At 47.3% G+C, this 27,176-nt stretch overlaps 2 protein-coding genes and 1 long non-coding RNA gene across 6 annotated transcripts; 2 read left to right on the top strand and 1 right to left on the bottom strand.

Annotated features, from left to right (window-relative positions):
* The first annotated feature begins 232 nt into the window (after nt 1-232).
* Nucleotides 233-7,718, top strand: Serpina1f (serine (or cysteine) peptidase inhibitor, clade A, member 1F). 2 transcript variants are annotated; one of them, NM_026687.2, is made up of 6 exons: nt 233-372; nt 1,073-1,165; nt 1,740-2,368; nt 3,746-4,019; nt 4,853-4,997; nt 5,842-7,718. In NM_026687.2, exons 3-6 carry the CDS (start codon nt 1,741-1,743, stop codon nt 6,028-6,030), a joined length of 1,236 nt encoding a protein of 411 aa, NP_080963.2. In that variant the 5' UTR covers nt 233-372; nt 1,073-1,165; nt 1,740; the 3' UTR covers nt 6,031-7,718. The 2 variants fall into 2 exon arrangements, with proteins under 2 accessions (NP_080963.2, NP_001158214.1); NM_001164742.1 differs by lacking the exon at nt 233-372 and having other exon boundaries at nt 3,911-4,019.
* Nucleotides 6,842-13,783, bottom strand: Gm46373. The gene is made up of 2 exons (XR_001780680.2): nt 13,521-13,783; nt 6,842-13,155 (listed from the first exon to the last, which is right to left on the bottom strand). It is a non-coding gene; the product is annotated as a predicted gene, 46373 (long non-coding RNA).
* A 5,137-nt stretch (nt 13,784-18,920) lies between these two features.
* On the top strand, nt 18,921-26,954 carry Serpina16 (serine (or cysteine) peptidase inhibitor, clade A (alpha-1 antiproteinase, antitrypsin), member 16). Of its 3 annotated transcripts, none has more exons than NM_001310472.1 (6): nt 19,000-19,063; nt 19,737-19,857; nt 20,297-20,919; nt 23,058-23,328; nt 25,341-25,491; nt 26,653-26,954. In NM_001310472.1, exons 3-6 carry the CDS (start codon nt 20,298-20,300, stop codon nt 26,863-26,865), a joined length of 1,257 nt encoding a protein of 418 aa, NP_001297401.1. In that variant the 5' UTR covers nt 19,000-19,063; nt 19,737-19,857; nt 20,297; the 3' UTR covers nt 26,866-26,954. The 3 variants fall into 3 exon arrangements, with proteins under 3 accessions (XP_112098.3, NP_001297401.1, XP_006516506.1); XM_006516443.2 differs by having other exon boundaries at nt 19,029-19,090; XM_112098.8 differs by lacking the exon at nt 19,737-19,857 and having other exon boundaries at nt 18,921-19,063.
* Nucleotides 26,955-27,176: the final 222 nt, after the last annotated feature.

Genomic DNA, 27,176 nt, shown 5'->3' with positions numbered 1-27,176 from the left:
TACCAAGGCTTGGCATATGTATGAACTCATGACCTCCTTTCAGCAACTCCCAGAGGTAGGCTGCAATAGCCACAGGGCTCCCTCCGTCTCCCTTCAAAAAGGTTGGCACTGGACAGTTCTGCTTCACTAAGTCAGTTCAGAGAAAGATAACCAGGTGCTTAGGTCACAGCAACACACGGCACACCATCTTCTAGTCAGGATTACAAGCTGCCCAAAGCTCTCCTCCAGCGTGAAATGTCATCATCACACACAGGGACGGAGCGTGCCCCACGCTCTGCTATGCCTATAAGTCCCCAGGGTGACAGCTACAGGGGAAGTCACTGCTGCATGATCAGCCCACAAGCTTCTCACTGCCTCCACGGACGCTACTCAGTAAGTCCTTCACCAGCCTCCTTCTGAGCCCATGGGCTGGGCACTGCCAACCTTACTACCTGTCTCCATACATCCTCCACACAGAAGAAGGAGAGGCAGAGATTCAACTCCTGAGGGCAAACCCAGAGGAGAACAAAGACCTTGTTCTGGGATCATCTGAGCACACAGAATACCCACTACTGAACACTGGGTCGGGATGCCTGGTTGTTTTCCCTCCTTGAGGAGGTCCTGGGCTGGCTCTGGGTCTCTTACCTTTGTGTGTACACCTTTAACTGGGGTGGAGGGGACTAAGGAGACACCTCCGGTAGTCCTATCCATCTCTCTCATTCCCACACCCCATATATGTTCATCTTGGACATCCTTCCATACCCAGTCCCATGCCCCTCTACCCAAAGTCATAGACCTCAACCTCTGCTTGTGAATTCAAGGACCTACACAGCTCCACACACAACTCTCTTAAAGGAGAAAAATGGGCTGCTTCTTCTTCTTTTTTTTTTTGTAAAAAAAAAAAAGCTGCTACCCTTAAAGGTGTGTTTCCCAAGACTTTCTATGGACAGCCCAGGACCCTAGGCCTGCCTGCCCCAGGGTCATCTGCCCTTGATCACCTGGGAAGAACTTCTGATCTACAAGGGAAGATATGCTCATTAATTCTTCACTGAGCTGTCGCCCTTCCAACTCCTCCACCCTCTTTGTCATTTAGGCTCCTGCTCTGATTCTGACCTCACAGTACTCCGGCTGGTCCTAGAGGCTGAAGCTTGGCAAACCTACAAACTTCCCCCAAGATCATTTCCAGGTACCAGTAACCATATCTATATTTATGTAACTAATCCCATTATGTTTCTGCTTGTAAAATGAAGCTCAAAAATTGATCTTTATTACAGGGAAAATTGATCTTTATTACAGGTCACATGGGTTCTGGTGACACGGCTTTTTGTTAAATGGGGCAGTTTCTCTTGCATTGGATTATTGTTGATGGGAGTGGAGTAGGACCCAGGCAGCCTGCTATGTATGGGACCTGGCTCTGCCAAAATTCCTGCTCATGGACCTTGAGCATATTCTTTAACCTTTCCGCCTTATTATGTTCTCATCATAATAAGTGGAAAACTGTGTAGCTCCACAGCTGGGACTGAGACAGGAAGGCAAAGTACTTTTATATATATCAGGGAAACACAGACCAGGAAGACATGACCTGCCCTGAGAGGTATCACTGGGTCTTTCAATAATGAAGCTATAGAAAGTGCCGGGCCCAGGTTGGGCACACAGCACAGGAATAGGAAACTGTGGTTGCATTTACACATGCCAATCATTGGTTAGTGGAAGTTGTCATGGCTCTGACTCTGGGCTGTGTTCTTCCCTCTGTCCTGCAGGATGACAACACCCTTTTCCTCCCATGGACTCCTCCTGCTAGTGGGCTTGTGCTGTCTGCTTCTCATAACCAAGACTAAACATGAAAAACTCTATGAAGACCCAAGCATTGATCCCTTCCAGTGCCGGAAGGTGGCTCTTACCATCTGCAATGTCTCCATCACCTTGTTCAAAAAGATGGCCCAACTGTCAGGAAATGGAAATATTTTATTCTCCCCGATTAGAGTCATTGCTGCCATTTCAATGCTGTCCCTGGGATCCAATGGCAACTTAAGCAAACACATCCTGGAGACTCTAAGGTTCAACAAAACAGGCTTGCCTGAAGCGGAGATCCACAAGTGTTTCTGGTATCTGCTCCATTCCATCCACCAGACTGAAGAGCCATCATCACTACAAACTGGTAGCAGCGTGTTCATCCACCAGGACCTGACATCAGTAGACAAATTTGTGAAAGGAGTCAAGGACCTATACCATTCTGACATGATCTCCATCAACTTTACAGACAGCAGTCAGGCCAAGACACAGATCAACAATTACGTGATGGAGAAAAGCCAGAAGGAAATAGTGAACATTGTCAAGAACCTGGAGAGTGATACATTCCTGGCTGTGGTGAACTACATTATCTGGAATGGTAAGGGTGTGTCACTTGGCTGAGCTGGCTCCAGGGGATTTATCCAATTAGATGCTCACATTCCAATGTTCTGTCTCCTTGGAATCCTAAAATGTAGGAAGGTAGGATGCATGCATGTATCTTCTTCAGTCTTTCACCATTAAACAGTACAACACTTTCCAGCAGTCAGTAAGTTTGGAGGATGTATTTAAGTAACCCCTAGGCTGGGCTTGATGGATCATTCTATATACAAATGCTCTTTTGAAGTCTGTGTGCGTGAAACAAGAGACTATGTAGTATTTTCTAAAAACAAATGATAGATCAGTATACATAGGGCTGTTTCCGTAGGATACGAAACAGTAAGCACCGTAGAGAGGGTCAGCTTTGGAGTCTGAAAACATTGGCTAATGTGGCCTCCATCATTCATTTCCTGTCTACACTAGACAAGCCATTTTATCTGTCTGTGGTATGACTGTCCATTTCACAAAGGTAGCCCATGGCCCTGAGGTAATGAAAGAATCTGTGAGGTTGCACAGTGCATGGAACTTGGTGGAGCACATACACTTGATCAACTAAACTTGACCCCAAGCATGACCAGGTCCTGCTTGGAACTGGTAAGGTCAGGAGCAGCTGTTCCCCCAAAGAGTCTACAGCCTGGGTAAGAATTCAAGGCTAAGGGCTGTACCTCTTCACCAGAGCTCCCTTCTCCTGGGCAAAGTCCTGCCAGGCACAGCACTCAGACCACAGATTCATTCCCTTCCCATGATCCCTTAATTTTCCAATGAGAACATGGGGTAAGGGTCTATGAGGAAGTCTACTCATTTTGATGACCTCAATGATGGGCTCCCAAGGCACCTACCTACTCTGATGACCAAAATGGTCATCATCTTATACAGTATCAGGGAGGCTACCAAGGCATATGCACTGTATCTGTGGGCTCAGGAAAGGGCTCAAGGTGCCATAAAGGTTTGCCTTGAATATAGACTAAACCATTGTCAACAAAGGACAAAGATCCTCCAAAGGCAAGGAGTACACCTGTGACTTAGGGACCTCTGGTCATTTGCATTGTTTATCACTTAGCATCTCCAGAGGAACCATTTAATAAACGTAACAGTTTTTATTTAACATTTAAATAAAATAAAAATATTTAATATTAAAATAAAATATTGAACCTTTGCCCAAGGTGCTTTACATTGGAATCTACCAGAATATACCAGATTCTACACACATCCCAAGTTCAAGTGACCCTCACAAAGCTCTTGTGCCATGTTATATCCATTCCTATTCTATTTTTAGCTCATGATACTGGGGCTCCAAGAGGAGGCTCCGGGCTCCTTTCTTCTGACATACACAGACCTAGGCCCACCCCTGTCTGACAGCCTTCTTCATCCTCTCCAGCCAAACTTGACAGCAACTTTGGCTGCCGGTCCGTCAAAGTGAAGGACTACCACTTAGGATACGGCATGACAATCAAGGTACCGATGATCCATAACATGGCCATGCATTACTTGTTCCGAGTCGAGGATCTGTCTAGCACGGTGCTGATGCTTACTCTGCTCACAGGCAACTTCGCAACCTACTTCATCATACCCGATCCAGGGAAGATGCAGAAGGTGGAACAGAGCCTAACCTACCCACACTTCCGCCGGATGAGACGACAATTATTGACAAGGTGATCCCCAGTCCCAGGAACTACCCAGAGGCATCCAACCTCTTATTCATTAAATAACAAAGGCCCTAGAAGACTGGCCAGAAGCTGGGGCCACAGCCACTTTGAGCTTCCAAGCAGACTCTGTGTTCCTTTCAGTAATGCAGGCCAGGTTCACTGACAAAAGCAGTGCTCAATATAAAGAGGTAAACATGTGATCCATTGGAGGGATCACACCACATATGGACATACTCCATTCCAGGAATGCAGAGGCTAGCACAGGGGCCACAGTTGTAGTGTATATTATGGCTGAGCTAAGAAGATGAAGATGACTCTCAGGACCTGGCCACATTAAAGGTTAGAGGTCAAAGTGGACAGTCCACGAGGGTGTTTTGGCGACAGGGGAAGAAGCTATATGGAAAGCCTCAGGAATAGAGAACCCAGGGCATGACTACAAGAGACTCAATTTATCTGATGCTCTTGCATGGGTTTATTGGGTCCCTAGAGCCATGCTCCACAAATCAGTGCTTCTGGTGCTCTGTAAACAAGCAGGGCCTTGCTACCAGTTGCATGACACAGGCTACATGAAACACAGGGACACTCGGGCCTGAACTATAGACCCTCACCAGTGAGCAGTTGTACTCGGCTGCTCTGACTCCCACTCTCTCGAGAGTCAGGTCTTGGGGGAATGTCTGGCTGAGTAAGAGGGGTGGCCAAACACTGCAGGAACATGATTGCATGTGAACACCCTGAGTCTGCCTGAAGGGTTTCTCTGAGGAGATGGCATTTTAGGGACAACTAGGACAAAGGTATTGGTTCTTCCAGACTAAAGAAAAGCTTCCTTTTCTACACACCAGGTTGGTTGATTTAGAGATACCAGAACTCTCATTGTCTGAGACCCATGACTTGGAGTCAATGATGAGTCTACTAGGAATCACCTATGTTTTCAACAGTGGCACCAATAGCTCTGACATGAATGACACACTTCAGAAGTCCTTCAAGGTAAGGTCACCTCACAGTGACAGTCCTGTGTCTGTTGGAGTCAAGTAGGGTAGAGGTGCAGCTCAGATGTGAGGCTAAGGGTAGCTAGCGGAAAGGATACAGACCAAGGCACGGCTGAGCTCCTCCAGAGGGACCTTTGGGATTTATCAGGAGGATGGGGTCAGAGGTCAAAACTACAACAGGGAGAGTCTTGTGCTTCAGATAATAAAAGTAGCTCTCCTGAATGGCCTTCCTGAGCCTCAGTCTTACAGTTGCCCAGGCCAGTTGAGACCTTGGGGTTCAATTTGCCTATATTTGTACAGAGAGGATTGGGCCCACTGACCTAGGATATTATCCTAGATTTTTTTTTCACCTGTGGAATTTAGAGCAACTCAAGAGATCGGAGTGTTATTGAGTTTTCCAAACATACCACTGGTTCGGACAATTAAAGATAGATCAGGATGAGCACCCTTGGTGTCTGGACACTCGAGGTCGTCTTCAGAAACCCTATCCCCAAAGAGTTCACAGCTATACACTGGAAAGGGGACCCTTGTGCCAAGGACGTGAAATACAAATGCCCCCTCAACATACTCACTGTAACGCTGTGAAATGTATCTAAGACTATGAGAGATTGAGTCAGGAAAGGAACATGAAAGGGAATCGGCCAAAGCAGGCAAAGAATAGGAGGGTGGGGTGGGAAGGGCTTTGGGTCACCACCATGGATCAGGCTGAGGGCTGGGCAGTACCATAAAGGATGGACATAAGCCATTGGAGGGTCTTCCTTTGTAAGTTCCACATATGATCATACCCTAGGCCAGAGCAGGTGTTGCCTGCTTCTGACAAGCTCCTGCTTCTCTTCCTACAGGTGGTAAGTAAGGCTGTGCTGACCATCGATGAAAAGGGGTCAAAGCCTAGTACAAACTCATGCTTTAAAAAGCTCGGATCGACTGATATGGGCCGGATGCAGCTCAACAGACCTTTCCTCATCTTCATCCAGGATCACACAAATGATGTCCCCCTCTTTTTAGGCAGAGTGGTAAATCCCCAGAACTAAGTGCTCTCAGGAATCAGCCTCTCTCCTGAAAGCCATGTCCCCTTCTGGGTAACATTAAACATGGGGCCGTTTCACCCATGCCTGAGTGCAAACAGCAAATCCCTCTCCTTGTGGTGTCTGTGTCTTCCTCTGTCCCCTGAGGTATGTGGGGTCTCCAGGTCACAGTGCATCACACTGTCTCCTGCATCTGTGTTGAGGAGGTCCCCATGATGTCCCAGCTCCAGCACTGAAGGCAGAGGGCCATGTCCCCTTCTGGTTGTACTGTGTCATCTCACTGGGTCTGGCCTCTCCATCTCACCACAATTTTCCTGAGAATGGCTAGAGGAAATAGTTGGTAGAACTCTTCCTCCACAGGACTGGAGCAGGACCCCAGCCTGTTGCTGTCATTCGTTCCCTGCTAGAAGGGACTCACAAATCCTCCAATGATCAGAGAGGTCTCTGGGTGATTCCCCTCGGGCTTCTCCTGCCAATCAGGCCACTAGACACAAAGCCACTTTGTCCTGGCTGACCGTGAAGCCATGCTGTATGAGTGGCTCTGAAAAGCCATAAGGATAGGTACCTACATGAGAAGGACACCTTTCCTTTCGCTAGGGTCCCCCTGAGATCTTCCTGAAGTCATATACAACTGCACCTACCCCATCTCCAGGCCCTCAACATAGTATTCCAGGGATAAATATAAATCCAGTGCCTCATAGTAGATCTCAGGATTCATCATTGTCATCGGGGCCAGGCAGTCTACCCCATCCTCCTCAACCCTTGTTATGCCCAGATCTTGGGAACCCCAGAAGAACTCTAGGAATTGCTAGTCCAATGTAATATAACTGAAGAGCCTTTATTCGAGTCATACAAGGATCAAAAACCTTTCCCACTGCACAGGTTAGGAACGGGATGCTCGCTGTTCCAGTTCAGAGGCTTGGAGTTTTTATACGTGCATATGCATAAGCAGGGATCCTTGGGTTACATGACAGGGGAGGTGACAAGAGGAAGTCATTCTTTCAAACCTGATGTCGTTTGTTCAGACAGTGCAGAATTGTGCGACTGGGAGGGGGCTCTTCTGACCTGGGAAGTAACTTTATGGTGCTATCAGGAACTAGTGTGTTTTTACAAACTGGCCAGGGCTGTCTGGGGACACTTAATTGCCCTTCTCTCATGGCCCAAGGGTGGGGCACTTATCTTTTCAAGGATGTTTGATCCTTATTTCTCTCAAGGACAGGAGCCATCTGCACCAGAGAAATGTTATCAAGGAGAGTGCCAGCCTTGGTGACACAGAGGCTGGGATATGTTGCCTTTGTCTGTACCCAAAGCCACCATCTGCTGCTCCCCTGGTGGTGGGAGAGGGAGGGGAGTGTTGAAAGGGTCATTAGGGAGAAGAGAGAACTACCAGGAGAAGGGGAATTGCAATATTGTGGAGCCAGGCTGGGCCCTCTCTGTTTGCCCTTTCTGAAAGGCTGGAGGCATCTATGCTGGGAGAAGGGGGAGGGGATTGGAGTGGTGGGAGAGTGCAGAGGCAGGTTTCCTGCATCTCTTCACCCTCAGCCTTGCTAACTGCCTGCAGCAGACAGAATCCCCTTCCCAGGAAATGCACCTACTGCTCAGAACACTTGTGTACTGTGGGAGTGCTGCCTGCTTCATCTGCAGATCATACCCCACCCCAACCCTAACTCCCTGAATAAATGTGGACAGAAAGCACTGACTTGAATCATAAGATTGTTACATTTTAGATAAAAAAGAATGTCATAGTTGTGTGATTTCCAAGGACTCAGTAATCAACACACACCAAGTATTTCTTTAAAAGCCACACTTCTCCTTATATCAATGACCTAGTCGCTCCGACCTTCCCCAGCTCCACCAAAGTTGAGACCATCCTAACGGCTGCACTGACTCTGGACTGAAGGGTGTCAGGACCTGGGTTCTAGTTGAGACTGATACACACCAGATGTGTGACTTCTGTGAAATCATCACACTCATGACCTCTGTATTCTTCTTGGGGATGATAAAGTCTATTTTGATTTGGTATGTTTTTTTTTCCATCTCAGTAGCCCATGTGCCATTGTGAGGGATGGTGTCCTTCTGTTGAGACTATTCACTGGGAGTCACACACACACTCACACACACACTCACACACACACACACACACACACACACACACACACACACACACACACACACATACACACACACTCACACACACACACACAAAGAGGTACTGGAGATCATTCTTTCCCTGACTGTCCATAGTAGCACTTCACAGATCTGATGAGAAAGGAGGCACCATTCTCTTTGTGAGTAAACCGAAGCCAAGCAAGCCAAATTGAGCTGTCACTTGCCAGTGGTTAAGGGGCTGCTCACCGGGACACAAGGAGAAGCTGGTGGTTAGGGTTCTATGGTGGGCTAAAGTTTGGCCCTTGTTCAAACTTTATGTCATTCTGAGCATTGTTTCAAAATGTCTCATCCTGGAGCACTCTGGCCTTGAAGATCTTAGGACACCATGCTTCCCTGATCCTCGCAGCTGTCACTGGGAGCCAGGAATTAATCATTGTCCTCAACATCCGACATCCGACAGGAGTACAGAGCAAGGTCACTGGGTGGCAGCCGGCATTATTTGAACAGCTTTTCCTTCTGTTCTAGAACTAGGGCTCTGGGGAGAAAGTCGGTGTGTTCCCTGTTGTGTTTGTGTGACCTCCGATGAGAGAGGTCTCCACATTGGGGTGTATGTGCACATGTGTTTCTATAGCATATCTGTATGTGCTAGTGTGTGTGTGTGTGTGTGTGTGTGTGTGTGTGTGTGTGTGTGTGTGCGCGCGCGCACGCGCATGCTTGCACATGTGCAAGTGTTTCTGTCATTGTCAGTCTTTGTGCATACGTATATCTGTGTCAGAGAACATGCGTCTGTCCAGGGGGTGTGATACCTGGTGCAGATGGATATGGCACAATGAATGGCCTTTACTCTCTCCACCCTCGAGGCAAAAGTCCCCTTCCCTGGCATGGACACCACCAGTCTTTTCCTCAGGCACACCAAGGACCCCTTTTGTAACATTAGACACTTGAGTTATCTCTTCTCTGTTTCCAAACACACAGACTACAGACACCTGTGCCAGGTCCTTGTGTGAGACCTGCCAGGGCAGGAGTGGAAGCACACGCAGTGACTGTAGGCCCTGAGCTCTTTCTGAGGACACCATGGCTCAGGCGCAGTCACGGGCCCCTGATGTTCGTGAATTTCTTGCCCCGGTCTCAGCTGTTCCTTGAGGTGAACTCAGGTAGCCACAGAACTCTCGCCCTTCCCTGATTCCAAAACCTCTAATTGCTTCTACTGCACCAAACCCAGAGAACAGCCAGGCCTCAGGCCACAGCAGCACATGGCCAGGCTCACAAGCTGCCTTAGGCTCTCCTCCACCAATAGTCCCCTGGGTACATAGGCACTGGATGCTCCTTTCCCCACTCAATCTGTCATTCCCCAGAGCTATAGCACAAGGGACAGTTGGTTCTGCACATCCCACCCACGTGTCTTCTGCTGGCCTTGGGAATCCTGATTAGTATGTCTTTCACCAGCCTCCTCCTGAGCCTACAGGGGAGGAGGGTAGGTACCAGCCACCCGCATAGTTCAGCACACTCTGTATAAGAGGGACTCCAAGGCACCCAGCTTCAGGTGTGACAGAGTCAGAGAAGGAACATAACCTTCGTCTGAGCTCTCAGCACATAGTGGGCCTACAGGTGAGTGCTGGACATGCTGACCTAGTGACCTGCTCCAACTTACAGCACCCTCCCAGATCTAGCTGACCCTGGCTTCCTGCTCCCTGGTCTCTGTGGGCAGAGGGTCTGGAGCACACAGGGCACCCGCTTCTCTTGTACTTGCCTTACCTGTCTCCTAACCAATACCTCTGGAATCTAAGCCCAGCCACATGCCCACACTTTGACTGGGGTTGAATGAGCCCTAACCCATCCATCCATCAGTTCTGGCTGATTAAAAAAAAAAAAAAGTTCCCAAAATTGCTCCTGGAAACAGTCCAAGATCTTCTCACTCCTTTGCCTCCTGGGTTCATCCTCCTGTCCCAGGGACCCTTTGATCTCCTGCTGGGAACTCCAGAAAAGGGGGGCAGGTGTGTTCATTAACTCCTCAGATAACCTAGCTGCCCCTCTGCCCCCCTCTTCCCTCTTTCTTATCTGGGTCCATGACCCCTTCCTTCACCTTTGGTGCTTTCCTGGTTCGCTGGCCTGTTTGTACTGTTGTGTATCTCACCTCACCTTAGCTATTTCCAGTGGATCCGACATGAAAGGCAGCCATCACAGAAGGAGCCATCTGGAGGAGATCTGGGACACGTAACAGAGTCTTTAGAGACACATTGCAGCAAGACAGTCAGAGAAGACACTGGGCGTGCCAGAATAAGATCAGAGAACTAAACAAGAAGGCTGGCAAGGGAATACCTCAAGAAGAGGCACAGTCGGCCCAGGTGGTAAGGGTCAACCTTCAAGGCAGACATGGAAACACAGCAAATATAAATGTAGAGAGTGCCAAGTAGACATAGCCTTTCTGAATAAGACTATCCCCAGAAATCATCAAAAGAATTGCTGTGTGAGTTTACAAAGCACAAACAGTATACGGGGGTTAGTGCCATTCAGCTCTTCATGACAGAAGAGCCATCATGCATGTATATGTGCCAAACATCACAGCTCCTGACAGAGGCTGAATAGAGTGGACAGACTGATGGATCTTCCCTCTGTCGTCATAGTAGAACAATCAATCAATCAACAACCAGCAATCAGATAGATGACCAGTAGGGGAACTAGATCCAGAAGCCGTCTAGAACATTCTACCAACGGCATCGCACCCACTGTCCCCAGTGCCTATGGAGCTTCTCCCCAAGGTGGTGAACACCAGGAACCTGGAATGGGGCCATGAGAGGGAAACAGAGGCTTTAAGGAAGAGAAGGGGTGTAGGTTAGAGCACACATATGATATGAGAGTGAACTGAGAAATCCCGGACGTAGGAGGGTTTAGAGTCAGGAAAGGAGGAAGAAGAGCAGTTGGGTAGAGTGTCAACCAAGACATGGTAGGTATGACAGTGCCTCAAGGAGACCTACGACATTGTGGGTTACTATAAAATAGTATATAGCATCTCACAGTAAAATATGTGAAACTCAAATATAAAAAAAGAAAAATGAAATGTCATAAACACACACAGCGGACTGAACAACTTGATAACAGGGATAACCATTGTCTTAAAGATTTCTTTCAAACCTGTTTATCAGGAAACAATATGCCTTGAGGAGAAAATCCAGCAAAAGACAGATGGAAGACAGTAAGCTTTTAAAAAGAAAGAAAGGAGAGAAAGAAAAATAAACAGAGATGGCCAGTGGAAGTTTGTAAGAGTTCTTAACGTTTTGCAATTAAAAAAAAATGTAACCCAAATCACGAGCCTGTCATTGCCCACCTTTCTGATCAGCACAGATACATGGCATTGGTGTCCAGTACTATAAGCAGGTGAGAAAACAGACCCTGTCCTGCTCTGCAATGAAAGGGAAATCTGTGCAGGATCATCGGAAGACAGCTTGGTAAGATCTATTAAAGGTTAGAGAAAACCACTCTCACTCAGGAAGCCCATGCCTGGGAATTTACCACACAGGACTGTTAACACACAATATGACATTCTTTCCCATTCACCACCGTTCAAAGAGGGGGAAAAAATCCACATGGAATCCTTTTTTATGACTCAGGACATCCCTGAACTGAAACGTGATACAGCATTTTCACAAGGCTCTGCGTGAGGCTGCAGAGGTGGCTGAGTGAGTCAAGAGACAGCCATGCAAGCATGAAGTCCCCAGTTTGTGTTTCCAGAACCCACACAAGAGCCGGATGTGGTAGCATGCCTGGCTATAATGCCAGCAATCCTACTGCAAGATGGGAAGTGGGGGCCAAGAGATCTCTAGAGGCTTGAGAGCCCCCTAAACTTATAGCAGTCAATAAGAGACAGTGTTTCAAACAAGGTAGAAGAAGAGAAATTAGAAACACTTGGGATTGTCCTCTGACTTCCATACATATAGCACAACATGCATCCCCAAACATATGTACCACATACACATGCAAGATTTTATAAAAGTTTCTGTGGTGGCTAATATAGGAATATTGCTAAACGCTAAAGAAAGTCTAGTGAAAAGAAAAAGTGCACGTATGTTTCTTCTGTGAGTACACATGTTAATTCACCTGACAACTGTTTACTAAGCATGTATTGTGTTCCAGGCACTGCTGTACCACCGGGAACAAGACAGAAAAAAAAATACTCGTCTATAGGAAGGATGTGGCAGAGGGATTCAGGCACATACAAAAGGTGTATGTCGAGGGAAAAGGTGATGAGTCCCATGGGGAGGCACACTCTGCTGGATGTGGGGAGTGGCCAAGGCAAAGAGCCTGCTCAGATTCAGAAGTCAGAAAAGACAGAACTCAGTGGTCACTTTGCCCACTGCCAAGATGGTATCTGAGACCCACGGTGAGTGAAAAAGTGATCTGTGTAAGTGATCTGAGAGGACAGTAGGACAGGAAGAAGGCAGAGGTAGATTTGCCATGTTTGAAGTCAGTGAATAGGCAATTCTCTCGGAGCAGTGGAGACTATGTCAGGGTGGGAACAGGCCATGTCACTTTCTTCTCTAACATTAAAACAAACAAACATAAATTTAAGAAGTAAATGAAATGGTTGCTGGGGAAATAAAGGGCAGAGGTGCCAGGATATCCCAGGAGGAAGGATGCTCCAGGGGCCAGGATACTCCAGGAGACCAGGAGTACTCCAGAAGGAGGGATGCTCCAGGAGAAGAGATGCTACAGGAGGAAGGATGCTCCAGGGGCCAGGATACTCTAGGAGACCAGGAGTACTCCAGAAGGAGGGATGCTCCAGAAGGAGGGATGCTCCAGGAGGAAGGATGCTCCAGGGGCCAGGATGCTCTATGAGGAGGGATGCTCCAAAAGCCAGGATGCTTGAGGAGGCAGCTCTCTTCTTACCCAAATGAGGACTTGGTCTGCAAAACCTAACTTCATCAGGTTACCAGGAGACGGTCCTTGGTTAGGGTCAGGTATTTTTGGAGAGTTTTGAATTAATCTTCACTGAAGGACTTCTCAGAGCCTTTAACATCTTCCCACCTAAGTGGGAAAAGAGAAGAGTGTTCCTCAAGTGTCCTGACTATGAAGGCAACTCCTTCAAACCACCTCTGCCTTTGAAATGGAGACATTCAGACAATGCTGCACTCGGGAGGCAGAGGCAGGCAGATCTCTGAGTTCAAGGCCAGCCTGCTCAACAAAGTGAGATCCAGGACAGCCAGGACTATACAGAGAAACCACCCCCCCTTACACACACACACACACACACACACACACACACACACACACACAGGTTTATTTTTTATTATTTTTAAATGGTACGTGTGTGTCTAGCAGTGAGGAGTGGAGTCGGATAATAGACCCCAGACCTCCCACCCACTGCACACATCGTTCTTCTGCCTGTGTACCTGTTTCCTGTGCTCAGAGATACTGACACAAAAGGCTTCAGAAGCCCTCTGCTCCCAACACTCACAGCCTGCATGGAAAGACACTGATGTGCTGCGACTTCAGCTGACATGCTTGGCTCAGAGTGACATCATCACAGCAGATGGTGACACTCTACTGCCCAGGACTGACATTCACCCCCCAACCCACCCTGGGTCCCAGCATTACATGGAGGGCAACTGAAATCCAGGAGATGAAGTGAATGGTGAGACCATCTGTGGAGTTGGTGGCCAGGCCCTCGATTACACAACCTCACATCACTTTGAGCCTGTTAATATTAACCTACACTCCAGGCTAGGGAGGCACCAGCAGGACCCAGTCACTACCCTCATACAGTTATTTTGTTCATCGCTGTGGCTAAATAACCTCACTTTCTTTTTCTTTTTTTCCTTTTTCACAGTAATTCTGCTCAATCCTCCACAAACATACAGGCTTTTATTTGGGGGATGGAACAAGGGACTTCAGCATGCAAGGCTACTTCTCTACCCCCGAGCTATATCCCCCACCCAATCTGTGGCTTTAATCTCTGCAGTTACATGAGGGGATGGGCAAAAACTAGAAAAGTTGGTGAGAGCAAAGCTCCTGAGGAAACGGCAGGAGTTGTCAGGCCCAGGGTTGCCATAGAGAACTATATTTAATAGGACCACTTTAATAACTGTACCATTAAAATTGCTTCTAAAGGGACATTTCTACACAGTGGGGATCTGCTATGTTTGGACATTTTTTTAGTGTGATTGCTAGTCAATGACCCCAGAAATTAGGCTGATTAAGTCAATTAAGTCAACAAAGCTGTTATCCATTGAGCTTCTCGTACTAAATTACACATTTACTCACACATCTTCAGCTGTGTATATGTCAGTCCAGGGTTACTCACTGTGTACACTGTGTGAGATCCATAAAGGTTCAGTGAATGATTCTGAATTACCCGCATCTTTGTAATGAGAAACAAGGATTCTATAGACTTTGTGCTGTCCTGTTATTTGTTCAGAGGATTGTCCTGGGGGTCACCATGGACAGTGGTACAGGTTGTGCACTGCACATGGGTGCCTACATTGCGTGGTCCACCATGTGGGTGAACGTTCTCTACATGGATAAACACGTGAAATTTTCCATAATAATGTAATATCCCTTGTTGTGCTACGCATGAAGATACAGGTTCTGAGAGGTGTGATGTGAACTAATTATAATTCATATGTTGACATTCTTACCTCCAGTAACACAGAACAAGGACATACTTTGGAAACAGGGTCTTCCCAGGGGCAATCGAGTGAAAAGGAGTGTGTTGGATGCATTTTAACTTATCCGGTATTCTTATAAAATGGAAAAACTGGATGAGAAGACACGGACCTTGGTAAGCCACTTGAACACACAGTAGACCTCAGGTGAGGCTACTGAGGGAATCACCATAGATGTGAAGACGAAGATGACCACCTGACAGCTAAGGAGAGATATAGGCAGGGCTGAGGAATTAATTCTGCCAACAGTATGTCTGGCTTATGGAACTGTACAAGGGAATGAATTCCAGGTGGTAAGCCACCCAGTTTGTGGTATTCGACTGTGGCCACAATATCACAGTAACAGAAGTCTTTAGAAAAGGAGGAACCTGGATACTAACACATCCTGAGCAGATCTTTGTTCCTGAACTGGAGTATCCATGTAAGGAGTACAGTCAGTAGGGTTTGGGGAAAGGAGGTCCCTCTTGCAAAGTTGGGAACCCGGGAAATGAGCATGTACTAACATCTGCCTTGGGAGGAATGAGAGGATGGAGGAGTGCCATCCCCTGGGATCTGAAGGGAAACCCATGTCCAGGACTGACACAATAGGCATGGAGTTATTACCATGACTGACTTTGGGCACCCAATTGGTATTTCCAAAATAAGGACATCCAAGAAGAAGCATTTTGGCTTGGGGGTCATGCCTTGAGCTAGCCACTCATGAGCTGTCTCTTACTGGGTAATACGCATGAACTCCTCTTTGCCTTTCACAAAGGCAGAGGTATTCATAATGCCTTCTAGGGTTTGAGGTTGTTTTTTAAATATGGTGCTACACCTAAAGCTCCAAGCATGCAGCAGGTGCTCAAGCAGTGGGGGCAGCCACCCTGAAACAGCATTGAGATCAGCCAGGGGAGGCTCAGTAAACTTGCTCAAAGGCATGTTTGTTCAATAAACAGAGGCAGGTGAAGGTCAGAGGCATGTGGGTGTACATGTGTAGAGATCAGAATCAATATCCAGCTGCTACCAGGTGTTTATTCCCATTGGACAGGCTAAGAATTGGTTATGGCTTCCCACCAGTGCCCAGAGAAGGCATGGTAGAGCAGAGCTATGGTATGGAGCATAAAATGCAGAAAATGAGATTTATTAAATAATTCTCATTTTGACTCCAGTTGGGTAGCCCTTGGGAAGGTTCAGGTTCTTCCAACCTATACTTCCTCATCTCCATGACAAGAGCTCTGGCCTCTGTGAATGGCAAACACTGGTCTATATGATAGTTCTTCTGCCCTCCTGCCCATGGCAGACACCACTAATCACCATGGCTCTACTTCTCTGTTCAAACAGCTCCAAACACCCCTACCACAATAATCCAGGATGTACCACACAGGACCCAAGATGGCAGCCAAGATGAAAACAACTTACCAAGTTGTCCTTAAGATCTCTAAAGCACCTCCCAGGCATTGGTTGTCTGAGCCTACTTGTCTTTGCTAGAAATTGAATCATTATGCATCTCCCAAGGTCGATCGGTTGCGTTTTCTCTCTCTCTCTCTCTCTCTCTCTCTCTCTCTGTGTGTGTGTGTGTGTGTGTGTGTGTGTGTGTGTGTGTGTGTGTGTGTGCGCGCGCGCGCGTGTGCATGTGGTATGGTTATGTGGTTACATACAGTTGTGTACATGGCAATGAGGAGCCCAGAGGTTGACACCAGGTGTCTTCCTATATCACACTGCACTGTATTTTTTGATACCAGTACTATGACTGAACCTGAACTTGAAAAAAAAAAAAAACATGGAGGCTAGCCGGTGAGCTCCAGGAATCTGTCTGTCTCTGCCTTCAGCCAGTACTGGGGTTACAGGTGTGTGTTACAATATCCAGCTTTGACATGGGTACTGGGAATCTAAACTCATGCATTACACTTGCATGGCAAACATTTTACTGGCTAAGCTCTACCCTTACCCTCTTCCAAGGGTTTCCTGTGTTTAATATTTAGCGTTTTTTTACTTGGTGGGGTCCTTCATCAAGACTTGCCCTACTGTTCCATCCCTGTCCTCCAGCTTACGTACCTTTTTTCCTCTCTAGGACAATAGTCCCACATCCTAGCCTACTCAACCTCCCTGTCTCTTTTATGACTCCTGGATATCAGGACTAGCTTCAGTTTCCAGCTCACCAGACTCACAGATGAGTCAAGTCTCCAGAGTCATTTGTTCATGGTACAAACGTCATTCAAACAAAACAGAGCTATGGGGTCTAAAGATGAAAGCTTTGGAGAATGAATAGGGCAAGATAAATTAGGGCAGAGCTCCTAAAACTGAGATCCGATGGCCTTGAAAGAAGTAGGAGAGGGAACAGACTTGCAAGTATGGACATAGACTCCCTGCTACTTGGTATCACTAGCTGCCTTAGGACACTGACAACAAGAAAGCTATGTGCAGAACTGGGCCAAGGCAATAGACATGCCCTTGAATCCTCTACTCAGTAAGCCTCTTTTTATCATTAAGCTAACCTGCCTCAGGTATTTCATTTTGATAATGAGAACCTGACTTGCGCAGCATCTAGGAGTAAGATTTGTAGAGATGATTGTGCATGCCCTGTGCTTACCTCACAGCCATGGTTGGTGGGTCACAGTGCTTTCCCACAATGAGAGAGTCCCAAATGCATTTTCCAGGCAGAAGTGTACTAGATGAGAATGGCTGCCCATTTCATCCTTAGAAAATCTGACCAAAGAAACTGCAGGGCAAACTATTCAACTGAGAAAAGGACTAGATGTGTATAGATTTGTCTGTGTGGAGATCTCAGATCTATGCTGGTGATTATGAAGATGTTCGGTACTCAACAACTTCACCAGCCCTCCGTGTTCTCTTCCTTTAACGGCCTTTGAGGTAACCCAAACTTTATGGTTCCCATGAAGTTGTTCTCTAGAGCAGAAAGAACATGAACCTTGGTGCCACATGGCCTTCCTTGGCCTGCCTCCCTCCTGTTGTTCTCTTTGAAGAAATCACGCAAACTTTTCTGGGCTTACCTGCAAAAATACAGCTACTGCCTCTTGTGAAGATCGACAAAGGACTGTGCTAGTAGACAAATGAGTCAGAGCTGCTGCTCTCCCTATTCAAAGTACAGATCTGTTAACTGCTTGTGCTTCTACATAGAGGGGGAAACACTGCTCATTCCTGGAGACACGCCTCCTTTACCTGCACATTCTACTCTCTCTCCTCCAAACCATCACCCAGGAACCTCAGACACCCACCTTCAAAGACTTACACATACTCTTTCTCAACAACAGCGGAAGTTTTTCTGCCCCTAACAACAATAAAGTTCTATTCAAGTACAAGTTCTATTCAAGTATTCTATTCGAATGTGTTGGAGCAGGAAGGATAGAAAGGCTGGTCTGGCTCGAACTGGTTTTTGGTACCAGTGCAAACTGTCCTTGCATCTATATTCACCATCTTATACGTATCATTTAAATCGTATGCATATGGGAAGAAACATAAGTAAGAAAAAAGAGACCTAATCCACCAGTCAAAATAAAATACCATTGAACTACACCCCCTAAGTAACCATTCCTATACCTCAAAAATAGAGACTTCAAGCTACAGTTTGGGGCCCTTGAGTACTTCTCTTGTGGTCCACTGTCAAACTTAACTACATATTCCTCTATAATCTGCACTAAGGCTTCTCTCCGGATAAAGTTAGTGTGTTGCTTTGTTCACCTATGTGTGCCAACTTTCAATTCTTTGGATAAGAAAACAAGAACAGAGAGTGAGCTGGCCAAGAGCCCAAGCACAAGCAATAGATACTTCATCCAGTATAGGGTTTCACCAGTCCGGGGTTCACACACCCTTACCACAGTCCCAGAAGGTGACATAGTGGTAAGATATACTCTAAAATGACATCTACCTTACTGAAAAGTGGTGGACAGACAGATAGACAGACAGACAGATAGACACACACACACACTGAACACGCACACCTACTCCCTTTTCAATGCCTAGCCATTGACAGGTAAAAGGAAGTGCTTCAGGTGTGAGTGGATAGAAGGATGAATGGATGGGATAGGAGAGAAAATGTCCCAGGATGTCTCTGTTCTTGTTTTTTTGACATGACTAATGTATGACCCCTTCCACATCAGGCTGGCTCAGCAGCTTCTGTGCCTCTAGGTTCCCCATACATCAGTGAGCACTGCACCGGGGCTAGAAGAGTTGCCCGAGGAAGGTACATGCTGACCTTGTTCTGTGGCCATGACTGCTTGGACTGGCAAGTTGTGTTTTCGGCTCCCTCATTCTTCTGTCCTGGGCAGCTACAGGTGAGTCAGACTCACAGTATATGTCCTGTAAGTAAAACTTACTTTCTTCTGGCCTGGGGCCTGGGCCCCAGAGCTCCTAGTTTGCCCCTGGAGATATGGCCCTCTGCATGATTGGAGACCATTGTTGGGCTCTGCTCCAAGGGTTCCTCAGCCTTGCTGGGCAGCGAATCAAAGGGCCTGGAAGGCTAATGTTCAGAGGGTCTAATTATAGAGGAATGCCTCAGTCTGACTAGGAGGCAGTGAAAGATAAAGCTGCATCTTTGAGACAGACTGTCTATGGCAGGCTCTGTCACTGGCTGGCTGTGGTCCTTGAGTAGGGCACTTTACTTCCCTGATCTCCATGGGCCCAAGATTTTTGCATGGCTCTAAGGATTAAATGAAGCCTTGCTTGGAGCCCTCTCAATGACTGGAAGGACAAGACTGTACTGAGGATATTTGAGGGTAGGGGTGAAAAGACTTGGGGTGAGAACTCAAGGAGGAGGTATCCTGAGGTAGGCCACAGAGGTGGATAACAGTGGCGGAACTGCCCCAAGTTAAAAGAGTAGAGAATGGTTGGAAAGAGCTATACCCAAGGAGAAGGGTTCCCTTAGTTGCAGTAGGATGCAGGAGGGTGGGTCTGCACCAACAAGGGAATGGAAGATCTACCAGCCTCTCCTCTCTGGATAAATTCAAGGGCAAGCCAGTGGATACAGAAGAGGTTGATCCGGGTCCCAAGGCCTCAGACTCCAAGGGACAAGCAGGACACAGAAGGGCAAAGGCCGGCACCTGGGCAGCCACTGGCAGACAGGTTTCAGGTGAGTAGGTGTTAGGTTGAACTTGACTTGGTGTTGAACAGAGATTAAGAACATATACACAGACTGTGGGCTGTCACAGCTAAGTCCCAACCTCCCTTGGGGAACAGTCAGAGCAGATTTGCTACATTCTACAGTTTGGTTGAATATCTATCAACTTCCCCCTACTGTAAATATCTATCAACTTCCCCCTACTGTTTATACCTGGGGCCTCCAATGAGAGGGGCAGAAGTTGACAGTCAGGCTCAGATGGGTCAGACTCCCAAGCCTGACTGTGCCCAAGATTTTGCCAGTCCCTTAGCATTCCCATCCCTTCTCCAACCAAAGCCAACCTAAGGCCCCTTACAGAGGGCAGAGCAGCAGGGACCTTGGAGCTTTATGTCTTTTGTTGAACCGCAGATTCAAACTGAGTGATCCGGCTGATTTTTCTTTTTTAATCTAGGATGGCAGTCTCCATCCTGTCCCTCTGGTTGCTCCTGGCTGTGCTAGTTCCCTGTTTCGGTGGCCCAGTGACACCGCCCACAGAGACTTCAAACACGTCACGAACACCAGCAATCCAAGGGGCACCCCCATTCTTCAACAACCAAAAATTTGCCTTGAGCCTGTACACACAGCTACCAAAGTCCAAACTAGGCAAGAACGTCATCTTCTCTCCACTCAGTATCACCATGCCTCTCGTGCTGCTGGCCTTCCAGGATAAGCCGGAAGCCCGACGGCAAGTTCTGCAGGGTCTAGGGTTCGGAGTCACAGGAGCCTTGGATGCTAAGGCCGCCGTGCAGTATGGGAAGCTGCTGAGTGCTCTGCTGCCTGCTGAGCACTGTGGGATCCACACTGGAAGTTTGTTCTTTATAGACAAGACCCTAAAGCCACAAACGACGTTTCTCACACTAGCCAACAGCTCCTACAGCAGCGACGTCATCCTCATCTCTTTTGGGAACCATAAGTTGGCCAAAAAGCAGATAGACTTGGCCATTAAGGTCAAGACTCAAGGCAAAGTTACAAGGCTGCTGAGAAATTTGAAGCCACCAACTCATTTGTTTCTGACCAATTATAATCTCTTTAAAGGTCAGTGAGCTATGAATGAAACTTTTCTGCCCCCTGCTGACTCAAGAAGACTTGCTCCAGGACTCTAGCTCTTTCTAGGTATTCTCTGCTCTTTCAGCTTGGGGCAGCGTCCTTTTCTTGCCCACCTCTGGATACCTCCCTCTTGAGTCAACTCCCTAATCCTTTCCATATCTCTGTCTCTCAAATCCCCTTCACTCTAGCTACTCCAGTGATTCTCATCCTCTGGGTCATGACCCCTTGGCGGGGGGTGGTGGGCAGTCAAACGACCCTGTCACTGGTGTCTCCTAAGACTATCGAAAAAAAACAAATATTTATGTCACAACTCATAATAGTAGCAAAATTACAGTTATGAAGTAGCAACGAAAATAATTTTACAGTTGGGGCTCAGCATAACATGTGGAACTGTATTCGAGGGTTGTAGCATTAGGAAGGTTGAGAACCACTGATCTAGTCCTTTGAGTCATTAGGAAGGTGTTGAGTAATGCTGTGGGGTAGGATGTAGGAGCTAATGAAGTACTGCTCAATATCTACCTAAGGACTCAAAGCATGAGCTCAGTGGTCTTACAACCTACTGCTCAGTATTACTCAAGACCATCACAATGACTTAGGGAGGAGGGGGCTGAGACAGTAGGATCCTGTTACGGTACTGATCAGGTAGCTCTGCTAGGCATAGAGATCCGAAATGGATTTAGGAGCCTCCAAAGCATGGCGGGGGTGTGGAGAAACAACATTGCAGGTAACTGACATGGTCCAGTTCACTGGAGGGAGAAGTTGTAAGCTTTAGGTAGAAAACAAGAGAGCACAGAATGTCACCTGTATTTAACAACTGCTGTACCTCTGACATTTAGATATAACCTGGCTTCCTACCTTGTAATGGGCACCCCTCCTATCACTCCCCAAAAGACAAGGCTGTGTAGAAAAATAGGGATGTGTAGCTTTGGTTTGGCCCATGGAGTCTGAGAGGCTTCTTGGTAGTCTGGATGGCCAGGTAGCTGGTGGGTATGCAGAGTAGCTCTTTAAGAGGTGCAGGCTTGGATTTTGGAAATCTAGAACCCCAGAAAATGGCCAGTTTTGAACTGCTGGTGGGAACAACTTGCTTCTGAGTTCATTCCTCTTTTCTCTTAGTAACACTCTCATGACTTTCTGATTATTTTTCCCAAGACAGTGGACTGCTTTATGCATAAGGGAAGGTTCTTCTATTGAACACCCACCTTTGCCATACCCAGTCAGGATTACAAGGCAAGAAAGTCATCTTTCTTGTCCTCCCCAGTTCCTGTGGCCCCAACTGGAGCTCTGAGATCAGTGCCTCCACAGCTCTGTAGGGCCAGCCCAGAGAGTTTTTAAGAGCTGACCACCAGATTCCATGCCAAAACTTCAGCTGTAGGGAAAGAAGCCAGAAAAGGAGCTTAGGGGAGGCTGAGCTGTAGAATTTCTTGGGCCCATGTCCAAAGGATTGTAGTCCAGCTGTTCCTGCAGATGTCGGGAGGAAAGAACGTGCTCTGACTTGGTAGAGTTGCACAACAATATTGAAACAGCACTCTAGCAATTGCTGAGCAATTGCTGTGGGAAAGGTCTGTACTCAGGGCTTTGATTCAAGCACCCCACTGATGCTCATTGGGTGCCCTTAAGAGACCTATTATTTCCAACACTGTCCCAGGAACTGGTGGACTCCTGCCCTCTCTGGCCTCACCTCTTATGGTCTCTTCCCTTCTCATTCTAGATACTCATCTTTCCTATGTTCCTAAGTCAATGCCTTCCCACCACTGGACTGCCCGGTGTTTCATCTTATCCATTTGGGAAAGTTACTCCCCCAACTGTTCTATGGCTTGACCAATGTACTGTTAAGTCTTTAATAGGCACTACTTTCCAGTGTGTTGTGTGTGCAACTGCCTCTACTCTTTGATTTCTCTCCCTGCTCAGTCAGTATCCCCTGCTAGCTCATTGGCTTTCTTATCAATCATGTTGTTTATATTACCTTCCTCAGATCTGTGTGGACAGGAATCTCTCACAGGTGCCTATGTGACTTGCCACATGGAACATTCCTGGCATGTATAAGACTTAGAGCCTCCCTGATAGACAAAATGTGATGTGCCCTAGATGTGGCTGCCTCCTCTGATTCCTGTGCACTTTCTTATCAGGAAAATGGAAATATCGCTTTAACCCGAAGTACACAGGGATGAGGAACTTCTCCTTAAGCAATGGGACCAATATCCTGGTACCAATGATGCAGAAGATAGGCTGGTTCCAGCTGAAGTATTTCTCCCACATACACAGCTATGTCCTCCAGCTGCCATTCACCTGCAACATCTCGGGTGTCTTCTTTCTTCCCAATGATGGAGATCTTAAGGAATGTGAGAAGGCACTGTTGGAGCAGAGTTTTAACACGTGGATTCAGCCCTTTCCACTGAGGTAAGAACCCAGCTATTACAACCCTCCACCCCAAGTGCTACAAGACATTTTCCATGGCCCCCGTGGCTCTGGGTTTAAGGTTGAGGACCTTTTAAGTCTTTGGGGCATGACACGGGATCTGGAACTTGGTCACACAGAAAGGGTCAGACAGGATTCAGCAATCCACACCTTCCAAAGTCGGGGAAAATACACAAAATCACAGCCATCACCATCGTCACCACTGTATCAGCCAACTGGATCTTCCTGTAAGAGGTTTAATGTAGAGTTATAGATGGTGGACAGGGGAGGTGGGAAGATGGTTCCGTTGGTCAAGGGCTTGCCTTGCAAGTATGAGATTCAGAGTTGAACCCTGAAAACCCATGTACAAAAAAGCTGGCCATCCTAGCACCAAGGCAAACTGACAGAGTCATTTTCTCAATCTCAGTTGAGGTTTCTCTTCACAGATGACCCTTAGCTGTTTCAGGCTAAAATACAAAGCCACCAAAACTACTACCCAACACACATTGCACACTGAGTTTCAGGCTGGTGAGAAACTTGTCTCAAGAAAAAGCAAAGGTTGGAAAGAACAACACGACTGTTGTCTTTCTTTGACCTCCACATATATGTGCACACACGTGCACATACACTCACTTACCCACAGAGAGGAAGGATCAGCGTGTCACCAAGAAGACCACAGTGCTATGGAACTGGTGTTTAGATAAGTACTTAGCTTGCCACTTATGAATGAGTGACCTATTAGTGACCCTGCTAAGAAGCAGAAGCTAGCCTCTTTACTGGCTGCCTGTGCACAAGGCAGCACAGGAAAGCTTGGCTTTCTAGCCATTTGCCTTTCTCTGTGCTGTTCTAACATCAGTTTGTCCAACATCTCTGGAATTGAAGCTCTCAGCTCTTTTTATGACCCTTAAATACAGATCCTCATGTTGTGGTGACTCCCAACCACAAAATTATTTTTGTTGCTACTTCATAACTGTAATTTTGCTACTGTTGGGAATCTTAATGTAAATAACTGCTTTCTGATGGTCTCAGATAAGCCTTGTGAAAGGGTCACTCAACTCCCAAAGGGGTCATAGGTTGGGAACCACTGTTCTTATGTATCAATTGCTTTTGCTACCCAAAGCCTAGCTTGTGACAGAATCTTTTGCTTCGTCTGGATGTTTGTGGGAAGCTTGAATTCTTGTGTGCACTTCAAGCCCTGCAGGCTCTAGGGCAACTGTATTTGTGTTAAAGTCTGCGAAGCCCTGACCCTGGCAAGTGTTGCTGAAGCACAGCCACACATTCCATTGCAGCCTATCTATGAGAACTAACACTACAGCTCAAGGGCTGGCAAGGTTTAAAACAGTGTACCTTTGTGTCCCATCCCCTAACCTATGAAGTGAAGAATGCAACTCAGATCAGCACCACCTCAGAAGGCACTGGGTGGGAACTCTCAGAGTTTGAAATCTGGGTTTATTTTATTACACACTTTAGCACAGTCAAATGTTGGAAAAAGTTTTCCACGTAACAATTAAACCAAAAACGCTTTAGGCATGGCCAGAAAGAAACTCTACAGCAAAGTAACAAAGCACCTGTGACCTTTACAAAAAGATGTTCTAGGGAGGAAAGATTTGTAATAAGCACAAGAAGAGATTCTCTTGATGGAGGATGCAAAGTCCATGGGACCCCGTTATAAGGATGGGTTCTACTGACTGAGAGATAAAGCTCACGATTGGGGCCTAAGCATTGCTCAGGATTTGGGAGGATTCTGATTTGGCTGGCTCTGCTTCCTGAAGCTAGCAACAAACTCATAGACTCTTAGATGCCCCCATCTCAGATTTTAGAGCAAGCTCACTGATCACTTGCCAGCATTGCCAAGGGGAAGCAAATTGCCTTGAGGAGTCCCTGGCACAGCCCGCCTGTTGCAATGTGCAGTAAACACAGCTGCTCTTGTTTGTGTGCCAGGAGTGCACTGGCTGGGGTGGATTTCACGACAACATGATTTCAACTATGTTCTCTTCTTCCATTTCCCTGAGCAGAAAGCGGTGGCTGTTTTTCCCCAAATTCTCCATACCCGTTGCTCTTCAGCTGGAAAGTTTCAAGCATGTTAACAGTAGCCTTAAACTGTTCAACAAACGCATGGACCTCTCAGGAATCACTCTGCAAAAGGCACCCTTGAGGGTCACCATGGTAGGTTAATGCCCAGTTGCCAGGCTCCTTATGCTTAATGCTGCGTGTGGTTTCCCTTTCCTAGCTTGTTCAGAGAGCAACAATGAGAACTCACGGTGCTCTCTGGAGGCAAACAAGGAAATGGTGACTCTCAACTCCAGGTGTGTCCTGAGCTGGCTGTCCCTCAGAGGTGGCTAATCCGGGGAAATAAACAGTTGGCTCATCAAGCTTATTATCTGGTGAAGGAAGAGACAGGAGCTTGGGTGCATCAATGCTGGGCATGTGGATATAATCTAATCCCTTGGTGACAGGAAGGAACGAACCCTCATGGTCACTAGAGAATGATGTCATATAAAGATGGTTTGTGTCATTCCTGTATTCCACTCCCCACTGTAGAGGTAAAGAATTCCATGACAACAGAATGTGGTTGGAGTCAAGCTTTACAAGGGCGTTATCTGTGGAACAGAGAGAAGGGATGCTAAAATACTGGCTGGCAAACTACAGGGGAGGCTCAGAGAGCAGATCCTGGACTCAGTGACCAAGTGGTCTGGCCTTCAGGTCGTGCATTCAATGAGTCGGGTCTGAGGGCCACTGGGGGCTTTAGCAGGAAATGGCTGGATGAACTCTGAGCCAGTGGAAGGAGAGTGCTCCAGATCACTATAGAACCAAGCTAGTGGGTGACAGCAAAGGAGTCTTCAGAGATAAGGGTGGGAATGGAAAGGGATTCTGGTAAAGATGCATTGCACAGGTGGAAATTCCAGGTCCCAGTGTCTTGAGAAGGGGCAGGAGCAAGAAAGCCATATTTCCAGGAGTCTGGGCAATGAATAGGGTAAGGACCACAGGAGCAACACAGTACAAACAGTTGAGACTACACAGCAATCAGCTCCCCCAAACCCAGGCTGCCTCTTTGCCAGGAGCACAGTGAGGAGATGAAAACAGCTACTGTGTGGTGCCAGAGGTGGTGTGAGGGTGCAGACAGAGTGGAGAACAAGCTCCCATCACAGAGATGCAGAAATGAGCATCTTCTATTCAGCAACATCATCTGCCTTCCTCTAGCAGGATGGCACAAGGCTTGTGTTCTGGGCATCCTGGGCCCAGTGCAGAGAAAGTCAGTGTAACATGCAGGAGGTGGGGTCGGCAGAGCTACGTCTCCCTCAACACTGTGAACCTTGGTCTCCAAAGGCAGTGCACAGGGCGGAGCTGGCTGTGAGTGAGGATGGAGAGGGAGAGGATGTCTCCAACAGCCGTGTCAACCCCGAGCCAGGCCTTGCTGCCCTCCACTTCAATAGATCCTTCCTACTACTAATCCTGGATGAGGCCAGCAAGAGCCTTCTCTTCATGGGGAGAGTGCTGAATCCCACTAGAGTCATCACGGATGCTGTACATCGTCCCTGAATTCTAATTCCCCCCCCCTCACTACCTGAGTTGTAGCAGAGTTATATTCCTTTGAGGTTCGGTTCAATAAAACAAACAGCAAGTGAGAATTTCTGAGAGGTGTTCTTGGACCACGGGGAAGGCTGTCTTCCTAGAGGAACATGGAGACACTGCTAAGAGCAACCTGGAAACGTGTTGACGAGTCAGAGATCTCTGGACTGTCTGTTCTTGGCTGCTTGCTGGAATCCAGCTGATCCCATGGCTCACAAGGATGCCATCTTCTAAGATGCTAAGCTTCTATCTTCTTGCCCTGGGCCTGAAAAGGAAAACAT

Source organism: Mus musculus, chromosome 12 (assembly GCF_000001635.26).
Source record: "Mus musculus strain C57BL/6J chromosome 12, GRCm38.p6 C57BL/6J".
Lineage (NCBI taxonomy): Eukaryota > Metazoa > Chordata > Mammalia > Rodentia > Muridae > Mus > Mus musculus.
The sequence above is the reverse complement of the archived record's forward strand: the minus strand, read 5'-3'. Positions and strand labels throughout refer to the sequence as shown.